We start from the raw sequence: 15,322 nt of genomic DNA, 5'->3' as shown, positions 1-15,322 counted from the left end.
GAGGTAATGTCAGGAACTGCACCTATCGCCATGGCACCATACAGAATGGCTCCAAAAGAGTTGCAAGAATTAAATATTCAATTACAAGAATTGCTGGATAAAGGGTTTATCAGACTGAGTGTCTCACCATGGGGAGCTCCAGTTTTGTTTGTTAAGAAGAAGGATACAGGCAACTCAATAAAGTGACTATCAAGAATAAGTATACACTTCCTCGAATCGACGACTTATTTGATCAATTAAGGGGAGCTTCGGTGTTCTCGAAAATTGATTTATGTTCGGGTTATCACCAATTGAAGATTCAAGAGAAAGATGTTCCAAAGACGGCGTTTAGAACGAGGTATAATCACTATAAGTTTATCGTGATGCCGTTTAGAGTTACGAATACACTGGCTACTTTCATGGATTTAATAAACATAATATTTCAACCCTATTTGGATCAATTCATGGTGGTTTTCATTGATTATATTTTAATATATTCAAAGTCAGAGGAAGAACATAGTTCGTATTTGAAGATTGTCTTGCAGATTTTACGAGATAAGAAGCTTTATGCTAAACTTTCTAAGTGTGAATTCTGGTTGTGTGAAGTGACATTCCTTGGACATGTAATTTTTGTAGAAGGAGTTCGAGTGGATCCTCAAAAGATTAAAGCTATTATGGAGTGGGAAGTTCCAAAGAATGTAACGAAAGTTAGAAGTTTTCTGGGGTTAGCTGGTTATTATCGAATGTTCGTTAAAAACTTTTCGATTATAGCATTACCCCTAACTAAACTATTTAGAAAGGAAGTAAAATTTTCTTGGACTCAGGAATGCCATGAGAGTTTTGAAAAATTAAAGAAGATTTTGACAGAAGCTCCAGTGTTAGTCTAACTGAGTCTGGAAATGACTTTGTAGTGTATAGTGATGCGTCTCATAATGGCTTGGGATGTTTGTTAATGCAAGAAGGCAAAGTGGTGGCTTACGCTTCGAGGCAATTAAAACCGTATGAGAAGAATTATCTGACACACGATCTGGAGATGGCTGCAGTAATATTCGCTCTTAAGATCTGGCGTCACTATTTGTATGGTGAAAAGTGCTTCTTGTATACGGATCACAAGAGTTTAAAGTACTTGATGACTCAGAAGGCGTTGAATTTACGACAGACAATATGGGTGGAATTTCTCAAGGATTACGATGTTGTAATCGATTTCCATCCGGGGAAAGCAAATGTAGTAGCAGATGCCTTAAGCCGAAAGACATTTGCAGCCTTACGAGCTCTAGATGCTAGATTATCGTTAAGTGGAGATGGTGCGTTATGTGCAGAAATGACTCTCCAGCCATCATGGCTAGATCGAATTAAATAATTGTAAGCTAGAGATGAAAAGTGTTCAAAGAAGCTACGACAGATAAGAAATGGAGAGGTCACTGATTATGAATTGAAGACTGATGGGAACCTATATTATCAAGGGAGGCTAGTGATTCCTGATAACGATGAATTGAAGAAAGACTTGTTAACGGAAGCTCACTGTAGCCCATTGACCATGCATCCTAGAGTAAACAAAATGTACATGGATCTCAAGAGTCGATATTGGTGACCTGGAATGAAGAAAGATATTACGAAATTCATATCTAAATGTTTATCGTGTCAGTAAGTTAAAGCTGAAATTTAGGTTTCGTCTGGATTATTGCAACCAATGTCTATTCCTCAGTGGAAAAGGGAAAATGTAACAATGGATTTTGTAACAGGGTTGCCTTTGACTCCGAATAAAAGAGATTCAATCTGGGTGATCGTAGATAGATTGACTAAGTCAACCCATTTTATCTCGGTACGAACTGATTTCTCAATGGATAAATATGTCGAACTGTATATTAGAGAAATTATACGTTTACATGGTATACATGTTTTCATAATTTCTGATCGGGATCCTAGATTCACATCGTGATTTTGGAAATCATTACATAGAGCGTTGGGAACTGGGTTGAACTTTAGTACAACATTTCATCCTCAGACCGATGGATAATCCGAGAGAACTATCCAAATTTTGGAGGATATGCTAAGAGCTTGTGTAATTGAATTCAAAGGATCGTGGGAAAGGTATTTGTCACTTGCTGAATTTGCGTATAATAATAGTTATCAGTCAAACATCAAAATGGCTCCATATGAAGCTCTTTATGGAAGAAGATGTCGTACACCCTTGAATTGGTTTGAGCTTAATGATATAGAAGTTATTGATCTCGAGTTGATTCAGGAAATGAAAAAAAAGTTCAAGTGATTCAGAGTAACATCAAAGCAGCAGCTGATAGACAAATACCGTATGCATATTTAAAGAGAAATGAGATAGAATATCAAGTGGGAGACAAAGTGTTTCTTAAAGTTTCTCCTTGGAAGAAGGTTTTGAAATTTGGGCGTAAAGGAAAAATAAGTCCTCGGTTCATTGGACCCTATGAGATTATTAAGAGAGTAGGACTAGTAGCATATCAATTAGCTTTTCCAACTGAACTAGAAAAGAAACACAATGTCTTTTATGTCTCAATGCTTAGAAAATATCGATCTAATCCATTCCATATTGTGACTACCGAAGAGATTGAGGTTCAACCAGATTTGACTTATGAGGAAGAACCTGTTCAAATATTAGCTCATGAGGTTAAACAACTAAGGAACAAGACTATTCCATTGGTTAAAGTCTTGTGGAGGAATCACAAAGTAGATGAAGCAATATGGGAGCGTGAAAATGACGTGAGGAATAAGTACCCCCATCTCTTTGCGTAATGAAAATTCGAGGATGAATTTTCTTAAGGGGGAGATTTGTAACATCCTCAATACCGGGTTAGTGACTAAATTGTAAAATCACAGAATTTGGTGATTAAAATAGAATGATTGAATAATATAAAGATTTATATGTAAATTATTGTATACGATTGAATTGAAATGAAGAAAGAATGGAAGGGTAAAGGGGTCATTTACAAGGAAATAAGTAAAGAAGGGTTATATATTAATCCACGTGGGTTGAAGAGGGGAGAACACAAAGGCTTCCAGAGTTTTCTTCTTCTTCTTTCTTCCTTGTGCGTGTGAAGAAAAACAAAGTTGAGTTTTCTGATTATTAATTTTCTTGTTAAATTTAAGATTGGTTTTTTATTATTAGATGATAACTAAGCTTAATGAAAGCTTAAGTTATCTTAAAATCAAAGGATGATGGAGTTAGAAGAGATTAAAGATTAGATGTTCTTGAATGAAATCCTAAAATAGAGTTCATATCTAGAATTGGAAGTTAAATTTGACTTGTCATCAATCTAGTTAATACATACTAAGTGTTAGAAGTGGAATTAAATCATATTGCAAAGTTGGTATAATTCTTGAATTTCATGAGGAGGATAGAATTTTGAGGTTTAAGATGAAATAAATGAGTATAGATTGGTTTAAGTATGTGTACTGGAGTTAAGAATATAAAAGGGGATGAAACATGAAGGATTTGAGCTAAAATGGATGAGCTTTCGGGTTCAAGAAGTGAATTCTGGGCAGAGTGAATCGGTACACATTCAATGTGTACCGACGCATCAAGGGTAAAATCCCAGAAATTGTTCAAGGTCTATCGATGCACATGAAGTGTATCGATGCACTCCTTTAAAATAAAAACATCGAATGCCATAAGTTTATCGATGCACTAGTAGTGCATCGATGCACCCCCTTAAGATTAAAACATCGAAGGTGATTTGTGCATCGATGCACAGGTAGTGCATCGATGCACACGTTATGGAATGCATCGATACACTATAGAGTGCATCGATGCATACCTTCATTAAAAGATGAAAATAACTTTCTTTTTAGCCTAAGGAGTAATGGTTTAGAATATATCAATTAGTATACTGATATGTATCAATGTATTACTATGTCGATATAGAACGTAATATTGTTCCGGAACAATCGAAGGATTAGAATCGAAATCAAAGCAAGGCTAAGGTGAGTGCATTTTATAGTTAAAGTGTATAGAGATAAGACTTGTGATAAGTCTATCTCTGATAGTTGAATTCATGATTCTATACTCATGTACATACATACATATATTATTGTTATAGTGATTGCAACATAATTCATTATGTGTTAATATGATATTAACTGAACGAATGTCATTGCCAGAGAATACAATCCATGTATGTGGAATAATGGAAATAATTATATGTGTTTATATGAAAAGTGATGAAAAAGATATGAAATGAGAAATGTATTCATATTTAAGTCCATGTTATATGTGTCGCGGTCGTCTTTCGGTCTGGCCCGAAATTGGGTTTCAACTGGAATTGATTGGGTTAGAGTTGCCACCGATCACTTTAAAAAACATTTAGGTGGATCGGACACCATCTTACCTGCTCTATGTTTTACCAGAAATGTGTCGGGCTCGGGAGTCGGTTACGGTCAAGGAATGATTAGCACCCTTGAACCGCCCTTTCGATACCAATTAATTTGTCGGTTGTCTTAGTTGCGAAAATTAAAATTAAAATTTAAAGACCCGATTCCAATCACTTACCTTTAATTGATTAAAAATTCCACAACAAAGAAGAGCGGCTTTTCAACTTGTGTGTGATTCGTGAGAAGATTAAAATTTAGAGTGACGATCGAATGCACAATTAGCTTCCTAATTAAATTGCAATTGAATGAAAAAAAAAGGGAATTTAATCCCGCTTAGTCTCGTCAATGGCCAATGTCCGGCAGGTACTTACTCCAATGATCGCGTTGAGCCAAAGAGAAATTGAGAAGACCCAATTATTTGAACTTTGAAGGGAGAAGACAAAGCCATGAAATTTAATAAGTAACGCACTAGGTATCAAGACAAAGCCATAAACTTTAATAATTAAGGCATTATGGAATAAGACAAAGCAATAGAATTTAATAATTGACGCACTATGCAACAAGACAAAGCCATGTAATTTAATAGTTAAAGCACTATGGAATTTTGAACTTTGATTTATAATAGGATTAAAATTATAAGAAAATCAAGTGTAAAAAGAACCTGCTCGGCGTCATGGTTGGCTCCTTGGTTTTGCGAAGCTGGTTTCGGATTAATACCTAAAATTCCATCCACTATAGTGCCTTCATCAATTGATATTTGCCTTCGCTTACAGAGGCTTCAACCATAGCAATAAGTCTTTGAAGTGTTAACCTCTGTTGTTGAGCTTCAACAGCGGTCATTGCTACAGTAACTTCTTTCCCCAATATTGCCCTGTTTGACTTTAGATCTTGCAGTTTTGTTTCTGCAGATTCCAATTTCATGACGTTCTCGGGATTTCCAAGCGTTTACCTCACTCTTGCTTGGCGTTTCGAAACTTCGATTGCATGTGCTTCCGCTTCTCGTCGCATTCTGTCATAACGTTGAGCAAGATGTCGTGCATCTTCCGAAGGAGCTCCCATTACCATTGCTCTTAGTGGCTCGGTAACCTATGTGCCAAGAGCCTTCAACAGATTCCCACGTTCCTTCTCCATTTGAGCACATGCTTGAAGAAAATCCTCGGTGTCGTTTACGTCCTCGTCATCAAGATAACAATCCGATTGCTTCAGTTGTAACTCTATAACATCTCGTGAATCAACAAGTTTAACAAGGCCCAATACTTGTTCCATGAATGCCGAGATTGCTACAGCATCCGGAATAGCAGTCTCTGTTAGTTTCTTACCATCCTCCTTAGGCGATGAAACTTTAGGTTTCGTGTTGATTGCTGCTACAGAATTCGACGATAACTCTACAACGTCGTTAAGTTGCGCATGACTCGTGAAGACTGTAGTTTGCTTACGATTAATCCACTGAGAAGCTGAAAATGCAGGTACTCGTATTGAAGATCCAAATGCCAAGCAAGATTTGGAAGTAATGTTTGAAGTTTGAGGAAGAGGCAAAGAAACCCTTTGATTTTGGCTTTGGTGGTTTGTTTTTAAGAGCGAAGAGATCCTGGGCAGGGAACCGAGACCGAAGAAACCATCTTAATTCCCCCCTGATCTGTCTTTTTTTCCCCGTGGTCCCTTTATTTGCTTTAGAAATCCTCATCCGCCTTAACTTTTCCCTCTCGTCCAATTCATCATCCTAGTCTCCGATCTCTAAAGGTTCGGGCTGAGTCGATGAAGGGCTTGAATCTCCAAAGAGCTGTAACTTATTGTTGAGTCCATCTTGTTTTGGAATCAAGCACTTTGGCTCGAGGGTTGCAACAGCTCTAACATGGAGTTTTCCACAGTGGCTCTCCTGGTGCCCCAAATAAAAAATTCCTTCTCATTGGAAATGGGGAGGATTTCCATTGATTTGACAAAACTTGAACCCTCACTGGAACTAGAGGGCTTTGCAAGGAAGGTTTAGCCGTGATAATATCGTGGTTCCCCCTTGAACCAGTGGAAATACCATACATTTAATAGGTGCCACAAGAGGAGGAGGAAGTAGATGTGAGGAACGAAATTTAGGGGTGAGTTGAGTGAGTGGGTTAGGTATAGGTGTTTAGTGGTTTAGTTGGTAGTGGATTAGGTGGTTTTTTTTACTCGTAGGGTGCAAAAAATATTAAAAAGTATTAATAAAATAATAATAATAATTTATATAAATGTATATTTGTATGGTCAAAAAAATGTGTGATGCCCTTCTTTGCCCATAGTGGTGTAATGGGTGTAGGACAAAGATAGAAGACACACTTTTTGTGAATGTATCTAAATTTAACACCATTCATTATAGGGATGAATTCCCATTTTTATCGAATATCCTCTGTTGTAGAGTTGAAATCCGACGTCATAATTGGTTTGTCAATCTGGATTGAACCATGAAATAACTCCCTCGTCGTGAGGTTGAGTCGAAACTGAAAAATTCTGAGCACGAAATCCTTCATCGTGAAGTTGAAATCGGACTCATAGTATTAGTAAGTAGTTTTTGGATCGTCTTCTGGCCCAAGATACTTCGTCATGAAGGTGAGACTTGACACGAAGACTTTGGTTGTTGTTGTGTTATAGATGACCTCTTTGTCGTGAAGTTGACTCACTCTGTTAGGGTACGATACCCTTTGTTGTGGAGTTGGAGTTGTATATGGCCCCTTCGTCGTGAAGTTGAGCCTTGGAATTGGATATCCTTCGTCGTGAAGTTGAACTCCAATGTAAGTTGAGTTATTTCGAGGCCAATATCCTCCGCCGTGAAGTTGAAATTGACTCTGAAACTGGAAAGTTTATTGACAGACACTCCTTGTTTGAGTTGGACATCCTTCGTCGTGAAGTTGAAATCCAATCTAGAGATGGATGCTGCTTGTGTGTACGATTCCCTTCGTCGTGAAGTTGAAACCGCGGGTGGCCCCTTCGTCATGAAGTTGAGCCTGGTAATTGGATATCCTTCGTCGTGAAGTTGAAATCCAAGTAAGTTGTATTGTTCCGAGTCCAATATCCTCCGACGTGAAGTTGAAATTGGTTATGGAACTGGGAAATTGTTTGTTGATAGTCAGCCACCACTTCGTCGTGAAATTGAGTTTGTGTTGTCTTGAGTCCAATATCCTTTGCTGTGAAGTTGAAATTGGCTCTGAAACTGGGAAGCCCCTTCGTCGTGAAATTGAGCCTCAAATGATCACGATATCCTCCATTGTGGAGTTGAAATTGTGGATGTGTGGGTACGATATCCTCCGTCGTGAAATTGAAATCGTGGATGGCCCATTCGTCGTGAAATTGAGCCTTGACTTGAATATCCTTCGTCGTGAAGTTGAAATCCAAGTTTGTATTGTTTCGAGTCCAATATTCTTCGCTGTGAAGTTGAAATTGGCTCTTAATGAAACTGGGAAGTCCATTCGTCGTGAAGTTGAGCTTTGAATTGGATATCATTCGCCGTGAAGTTGAAATCCAATCTTGTATGTTGCATTGAGTTGGATATCCTCCGTCGTGGAGTTGATATCCAATTTCAAACAAATTGCATCGCTTCGAGTTCAATATCCTTCGTTGTGAAGTTGAAATTGACTGTGAACGAGACTCAGAAAGTTATTTTTTCGTCAAACAGCCGCTCTTTCGCTGTGAGGTCGAGCAACCACCATCAACTTTTGAATGTACTTTTGAATCGAGTATCTTTCATCTTGAGGATGAAACTTGACTAAAAAAGCTACAAAAAATTATGTATGCTAAAAATGTGATGCTCTTAAGTATGTCTAAGATGCATGCAACATGAATTAATTATGTTTTACCCCTTGGATGAAGCCTTTTTTTGTCTGTTGGTCTTGCATGTGAAGGAAAAACCTTAAGAAAATCTGGTAATTTGCATCAAGGTGCTAAGTCCCCGAAGATGCCCCAATATTCAATGTTAAATCGCCAAAGATGCCCCAATCATTTGATGTTGAATTTTCAAAGATGCCCCCATTGTTCCTCATTTATTTCAACATTGATTCTAAGCATGAGATTAGTGTCTGGGAGCCACATGTCATTTACCAAGATCCACTATAGAGAGATTATCTTGCTTTGAAAAAATGTTTTTCTTTCTCTTTTATTTTCAAAATTTTGAAAATATCAACCAAAAGTTTTGAAAATATTGCCCATTTCACGGTTTTACAATTGAGACGAATCATAAAACTAGAGTTCATTGGATATCAAAGAATTAATTACATTGTTGATCCTTCAATAAATTATAGTTGTTTGACAAGTGCCAAGATCAAAAATATATTTGGGAAATGGTTAAGTAAATAAAGGATAAAAAGTCTCAGGTTATCATGTTTGGTCAACGGTTTGGCATTTGATGCTCAAATGTTTGATGGGGTAGCTTGCATGCTCCTCTACTGGAAGTGTTATCCGACTCCCAACCTTCGTGGTCACACTCGGATTGTGCGATGCTTTATCAAGGAATTTGTGTGATCGCCTGAGCTGCACATTTTTTTATATTCTAGCTGCCTTTTCAGGTTTTCAACTTGAATTCTACTTTGGTTTCAAGACATCATTCAGAATTTACGTCTTGAACCCCCTTTGTTATTTTTCTCTATCATGCATTAAAGATTTAAAAACTTTTTGCAAATAAAGATTAATCTTGACAGGCGGGATGAAATCTGAAGATAACCTCTTCTGTTTAGAAATCCATGTATGATTAGAAGGGACTTTTAAGGCACGTAATGTAGGCCATGGTTCATGGTTATGAAAGAAAAGGATAAATAGGCCCAAACAAGTGTTTCAGGGTATTAAACCAATGATCAATTCATTATAATGCCTTCAATTCTGTCTTGCTCAATTTGAATCTAGTCGTATGTGTTGATTTACTCTGGATGTTCCATGAACTTCGAGTGAAGTGATTCTGGAATGATTGTGCTTGATCAATCTTATAATTTGAATATCGACGCGTCATTTGAATCGAGTGAATCTTTGCATATGTGTCTTGTCTTATTTTTTCTTCACTTTTTCCTTTGTTTTTGTTTTTTTTTTTTGCTTTTCTTTTTTCTTTTTTGTTCTGATTGGATCTTCGCACTTGGCATTTGGTATCTCATTTGGACTGATGTCTTCACTCATGTGAGCTGATTTCTTCCACCTTGTCCCCCAGTGTAGAGGGTGATCCTTGATTAGGGTTGAATCAAAAGAAAAATACTATAGGCTCCAAGGGGGACACAAGGGATATATATATTCTTCTATTGTGAAGGGATAAAGAAAGAAAGTCGTTCATCATTTCATACATAGAAGTCCTCAAAGAAAAGGTATCCCCAGGGGGATAGATTTTCAGGATTAATTTTATTCACATGAAAACAGTGTAATTAATGCATGATAGAATTATTTCGAATGAATTCTTCTTTCTGCTTTTTTTAATATGTCTCAATGTTCAGGCCCCCTGTGAGATGCTCTAAGTTGTGTCTTAGAAGAGTGCTCATGTTCAAATGAACAACACAATGTCGTGGGTTTTAATGGTGTAAAAATGTCAATTTTGAGTCTAAAAAGACAATGGTGTGACTTTATTGACTCAACGAAATGTATGAGTATGACTCTCTATGGATTATTCTGGGTAAAGAATCGAGGGAATTTGTTTTTTTCTTGGAACATGATAAGAAAGGTTTGATCTTGCCATATGTCAAAAATCTATAATTATTGAAGAATTAAAAGAATATTTAATTCATTTAATATTCGAAGAACTAAAGATTAAAATTCGTTCAATTATTCCACCTTAGAAGGTAACATAAATTCAGTTGTTTAAAAGATTAAGCGATCATGAAAGATAAAAAACGTGTTCAAACAAAACAATGCTCTCAGTGCAAATAGTAGATGCAATACCCCCTTCTTCGATTATACATGCCCCTGAATCCATCAGGTTTTGGATTTTGCGCTTCAGTGCCTTATAGTTCTCAGAGGAATGTCCGGAGCTTCCTATGTGATAATTGTGTACGATATTAACATCGTAACCCTCGAGATATGTGGACTATTTTCTCAAATCATTCTGGAAGGTTCAGTCCTACAATCATCTAAACAAACTCTAACTGTATTGATTTTAATTTTTTCTTTAATTGTTCAAATCTTGCTTCCATGTGGTGTCACGTGATTAAGAACGCTACCTCAAATCCTACATGAAGAAATTTCATCTTTATGAAAATACTTAAAAATGAAATTTAGATGCAAAAATGCATGAAATGCTTGAGGCATTGACCCAAAAACATGTTTGTTATTGTAAATAATCCTTATTGGGGACAAAAGTGTTTTATCTTTTAAGAGAAAAAAGTATCATGACAGCTTCTGACAAGTTGACTAGTATTCTGCCTTCGTCTGTCACCGGTTGAATAACATATCGAACCACTCCAGCTTCTCTGGATGAACCGTGCAAATGTTGAGTTGTTTTTTGTACTGGTCCAAGAAGTCTCGAATGACATCTCTGGCATTTTATCTTTTGTTGAACCTGTTCCCGACGAATACATCATTGGAGCCCTCAATTGATAGGAATTATGTGAAGTTTATTTGTCTGCTTCTTGAATTCGTCAGCAATGGTCTCCAATTTCAGCTATCGTTTTGCCATTGTTGTCTTTGAAAGGACTCTGTTGGAATTTTCGGAAGCTCGAATCGACAACCGAAACGGTTTGCAAGGAGGGGTCGGAATGGTTTTGTGTTTAGGGAGTAAGGAGATTGAAAGATAGAAAATTGCACAGCGATTTAGAGTGGTTCGACTTTATCAACCAAAGTCTACATTCACTACCTTAGCTCCTCACCAAGGATTTTCCAACAAATTCACTAATTTGTTCTTTCTTTTGAGGACAAAGAGATAACCTTACAACTCCCTAGTTTTTTCGGGCTAAACTAGAACCTTTCCCTAGCTTTTACACGGGCTAAGCTAGAACCTTTCCCCTTTACAAAAGGATAATAAATGTAAACAAGGAAACCTCTCTAAGGTAGGTGTTTACAAGATTGAGCTCACAAGAACAAAATATTTACAAGAGAAAGATGAAATAAGATTGAAAAACTATTCTCTTGTGTTTGATTGCTTGGATAGTTGTTCTCTTACTTCTTCAAGTGTCTTTAGCTTGTATTTATAGCTTGGAATGTGTTTGAAGTCATATCTAGCCGTTGGGGATGTTTTGGAGCCATTTGGGAATGATTTTTCTACTCAAAAAGGTTGCCCAGAATTGGGGGAATCGGTACCCCTTTATAGGGAATCGATACCCCTTCATAATATTCAAATATTATGACCGTTGGGCTGATGAACAGTGAGGGAATCGGTACCCCCTTGGGGGGAATCGGTTCCCCTTTTACAAACTGGAATTTTTGAGCCTCGGGTTACTGTTCAAACAGTGATTTTGTAAATTAAAAGAATTTTGAATTATTTTTGTAAATTTTGAATAAATTCAATTAAGTCTAAAAACATTTTGTAAATTCAATTCAAGTCCAAAAACCATTTTGTAAATTCAATTCAAGTCCAAAAACCATTTTGCCTTAAATTGTTATATCGAAACATAGTTTAACAGACTCCCAAGATCAGTAACCTTCATCTTGCCCCTACAACCTCTGCCAGTCAGTTCTTCAAAGATAGACTTTCATTGTGCTCGATATAGACCCGGTTCATTCTGAGTCCTTTATAATGCAGCAGAGTGATACACTCTTCAATTGTGGGCACCACGTCTTCTGGATTGAATGTGACACATAGTCACCTTGTAGACTGTCCTCTTGTATTTTCATCTCTTGTATTACAACCCATTTGTCCATTAATGTAGATTATTCATGTTTAACAAACACGTTTTTTGGTGGATCAATACCTCTTTTAAATGATGCGAATGATGAAAACAAAATAAAGGAGAACAAAAAATAAAAGAGTTAGTGAGGTAAATCAAAACAACAGTAAAAATGAAAGATCATACCCCACATGATATCTACCCCACATGCTTTAATTCCTATCCGGACATGATCTCTATCTCGCATACTAATTTCAAACAAATCCTAACCGCATATTTGTCTAGTTCACATTCTTTTAAGAGAAAGTAAAGTAGGAAACAAAGCATCCTAGGGTTTGGAATGAGGTTTTGGGTATGCTCTAATTCCCTGTACTCTCCCGATTTAGGTTCTAAAAAGGTACTCGAGTTCTCCTTGCTGGTGCTCCCTTGGGCTTGCTAGACCCTTACTCCTAAGCCCATTACAAGCTTATGTGGACTAAGTTAAACTCGAGAGGAAACATTTTCTTATTCCCATACGGAGAATAAATTCACACAAAGGCTTAAGGTATATGAATCTCGAAGTTTACTTACTAGACTCATACGGAGAATAAATTCCCACAAAGGCGTATCTTTCACCTCCACTTAAAAGGGTTCAGAGCTCGGGTATAGAGCCTGAGATGACAATTTTGAAAAATCAGAAAACATTAAAAAACGTCAGTACAACTATTTATTTGAAAAATAATCAAAGATAAATAATTAGAATCGAATAAATAAATTTAAATTTACCATTTTCACATAAAAAAACAACCGAAAATTAATTTCGGCCTGGCTCACTTACATGTCCCCAGCGGAGTCGTCAAGCTGTCGCGGTCGTCTTTCGGTTAGGTCCGGAATTGAGCTTCGACTGGAATTGATTGGGTTAGAGTTGCCACCGATCACTTTAAAAAATATTTAGGTAGATCGGACACCATCTTACCTGATCTGCGTTTTACCATAAATGTGTCGGGCTCAGGAGTCTGTTACGGTCAATGAAGAATTAGCACCCTTGAACCGCCCTTTTGGTACCAATTAATTTGTCGATTGTCTTAGTTGCGAAAATTAAAATTAAAATTTAAAGATCTGATTCCAATCACTTACCTTTAATTGATTAAAAATTCTCCAACAAAGAAGAGCGGATGTTAAACTTTTGTGTGATTCGTGAGAAGATCAAAATTTAGAGTGACAATCGAATGCACAATTCACTCCCTAATTAAATTGCAATTGAATGAAAAAAAGGGAATTTAATCCCGCTTAGTCTCAGCAATGGCCAATGTTCGGCGGGTACTTACTCCAATGATCGCGTTGCGCCAAAGAGAAATTGAGAAGACCCGATTATTTGAACTTTGAAGGGAGAAGACAAAGCCATGAAATTTAATAAGTAACGCACTATGCAACAAGACAAAGCCATAAACTTTAATAATTAAGGCACTATGGAATAAGACAAAGCAATAGAATTTAATAATTAACACATTATTCAACAAGACAAAGCCATGTAATTTAATAGTTAAAGCACTATGGAATTTTGAACTTTGATTTATAATAGGATTAAAATTATAAGAAATCAAAAGTGTAAAAAGAACCTGCTCGGCGTCATGGTTGGCTCCTTGGTTTTGCAAAACTGGTTTCGGATTAATACCTGAAATTCCATCCACTATAGTGCCTTCATCAATTGATATTTGCCTTCGCTTACAGAGGCTTCAACCATAGCAATAAGTCTCTGAAGTGTTAACCTCTGTTGTTGAGCTTCAACAGTGGTCATTGCCACAGTAGCTTCTTTCCCCAATATTGCCATGTTTGACTTTAGATCTTGCAGTTTTGTTTCTGCAGATTTCAATTTCATGACGTTCTCGGGATTTCCAAGCGTTTCCCTCACTCTTGCTTGGCGTTTCGAAACTTCGATTGCCTGTGCTTCCGCTTCTCGTCGCATTCTGTCATAACGTTGAGCAAGATGTCGCGTATCTTCCGAAGGAGCTCCCATTACCATTGCTCTTAGTGGCTCGATGACCTATGTGCCAAGAGCCTTCAACAGATTCCCACGTTCCTTCTCCATTTGAGCACGTGCTTGAAGAAAATCCTCGGTGTCGTTTGCTTCCTCGTCATCAAGATAACAATCCGATTGCTTCAGTTGTAACTCTATAATATCTCGTGAATCAACAAGTTTAACAAGGCCCAATACTTGTTCCATTAATGCCGAGATTGCTACAACATCCGAAATAGCAGTCTCTGCTAGTTTCTTACCATCCTCCTTAGGCGATGAAACTTTAGGTTTCGTGTTGATTGCTGCTACAGAATTCGACGTTAACTCTGCAACCTCGTTAAGTTGCGCATGACTCGTGAAGACTGTAGTTTGCTTACGATTAATCCACTGAGAAGCTGAAAATGCAGGTACTCGTATTGAAGATCCAAATGCCAAGCAAGATTTGGAAGTAACGTTTGAAGTTTGAGGAAGAGGCAAAGAAACCCTTTGATTTTGGCTTTGGTGGTTTGTTTTCAATAGCGAAGAGATCCTAGGCAGGGAACCGAGACCGAAGAAACCATCTTAATTCCCCCCTGATCTGCCTTTTTTTTCCCGTGGTCCCTTTATTTGCTTTAGAAATCCTCACCCGCCTTAACTTTTCCCTCTCGTCCAATTCATCATCCGAGTCTCCGATCTCCAAAGGTTCGGGCTGAGTCGATGAAGGGATTGAATCTCCAAAGAGTTGTAACTTATTGTTGAGTCCATCTTGTTTTGGAATCAAGCACTTTGGCTCGAAGGTTGCAACAGCTCTAACCTGGAGTTTTCCACAGTGGCTCTCCTGGTACCCCAAATGAAAATTGCTTCTCTTAAGAAATGGGGAGGATTTCCATTGATTTGATAAAACTTGAACCCTCACTGGAACCAGAGGGCTTTGCAAGGAAGGTTTAGCCGTGGCAATATCGTGGTTCCCCCTTGAACCAGTGGAAATACCATACATTTAATAAGTGCCACGAGAGGAGGAGGAAGCAGATGTGAGGAGCGAAATTTGGGGGTGAGTTGAGTGAGTGGGTTAGGTATAGGCATTTAGTGGTTTAGTTGGTAGTAGAGTAGGTGGTTTTTTTTACTGGTAGGGTGCAAAAAAATATTAAAAAGTATTAATAAAATAATAATAATAATTTATATAAATGTATATTTGTATGATTAAAAAAGTGTGTCAAATATGATCTAAGAGTTGTAGTTATAGTTGACATGTCAAGAGTCGAAGGTTATA

At 37.3% G+C, this 15,322-nt stretch overlaps 2 protein-coding genes and 1 pseudogene across 2 annotated transcripts; all 3 read right to left on the bottom strand.

Annotated features, from left to right (window-relative positions):
* Window positions 1-4,849: 4,849 nt before the first annotated feature.
* On the bottom strand, window positions 4,850-6,429 carry LOC120141719 (annotated as a pseudogene).
* On the bottom strand, window positions 6,041-14,079 carry LOC120141806 (SH3 domain-containing protein 2-like). The gene is made up of 3 exons (XM_039156590.1): window positions 13,776-14,079; window positions 13,676-13,731; window positions 6,041-6,196 (listed from the first exon to the last, which is right to left on the bottom strand). The coding sequence occupies exons 1-3, from the start codon at window positions 14,077-14,079 to the stop codon at window positions 6,041-6,043; spliced, it is 516 nt and encodes a 171-aa protein (XP_039012521.1).
* On the bottom strand, window positions 13,685-15,049 carry LOC120141805. Its single transcript, XM_039156589.1, has 2 exons — window positions 14,699-15,049; window positions 13,685-14,634 (listed from the first exon to the last, which is right to left on the bottom strand). The coding sequence occupies exons 1-2, from the start codon at window positions 15,047-15,049 to the stop codon at window positions 14,101-14,103; spliced, it is 885 nt and encodes a 294-aa protein (XP_039012520.1). The 3' UTR covers window positions 13,685-14,100.
* Window positions 15,050-15,322: the final 273 nt, after the last annotated feature.

This window comes from Hibiscus syriacus, unplaced genomic scaffold (genome assembly GCF_006381635.1).
Source record: "Hibiscus syriacus cultivar Baekdansim isolate YM2019G1 unplaced genomic scaffold, ASM638163v2 tig00110813_pilon, whole genome shotgun sequence".
Classification (NCBI taxonomy): domain Eukaryota; kingdom Viridiplantae; phylum Streptophyta; class Magnoliopsida; order Malvales; family Malvaceae; genus Hibiscus; species Hibiscus syriacus.
The sequence above is the reverse complement of the archived record's forward strand: the minus strand, read 5'-3'. Positions and strand labels throughout refer to the sequence as shown.

Excerpts from the sequence above, each read along its gene's own strand:
- LOC120141805 (XM_039156589.1), bottom strand. The coding sequence starts at position 15,049 with ATGTATGGTATTTCCACTGGTTCAAGGGGGAACCACGATATTGCCACG. Across the intron at positions 14,635-14,698 it reads AGAGGGAAAAGTTAAGGCGG|GATGGTTTCTTCGGTCTCGG; the intron begins GTGAGGATTTCT and ends GGGGGGAATTAA.
- LOC120141806 (XM_039156590.1), bottom strand. The coding sequence starts at position 14,079 with ATGGTAATGGGAGCTCCTTCGGAAGATACGCGACATCTTGCTCAACGT. Across the intron at positions 13,732-13,775 it reads TGAAGCCTCTGTAAGCGAAG|GTATTAATCCGAAACCAGTT; the intron begins GCAAATATCAAT and ends ATGGAATTTCAG. Across the intron at positions 6,197-13,675 it reads CCAACCATGACGCCGAGCAG|GAGAGCCACTGTGGAAAACT; the intron begins GTTCTTTTTACA and ends TTGGGGCACCAG.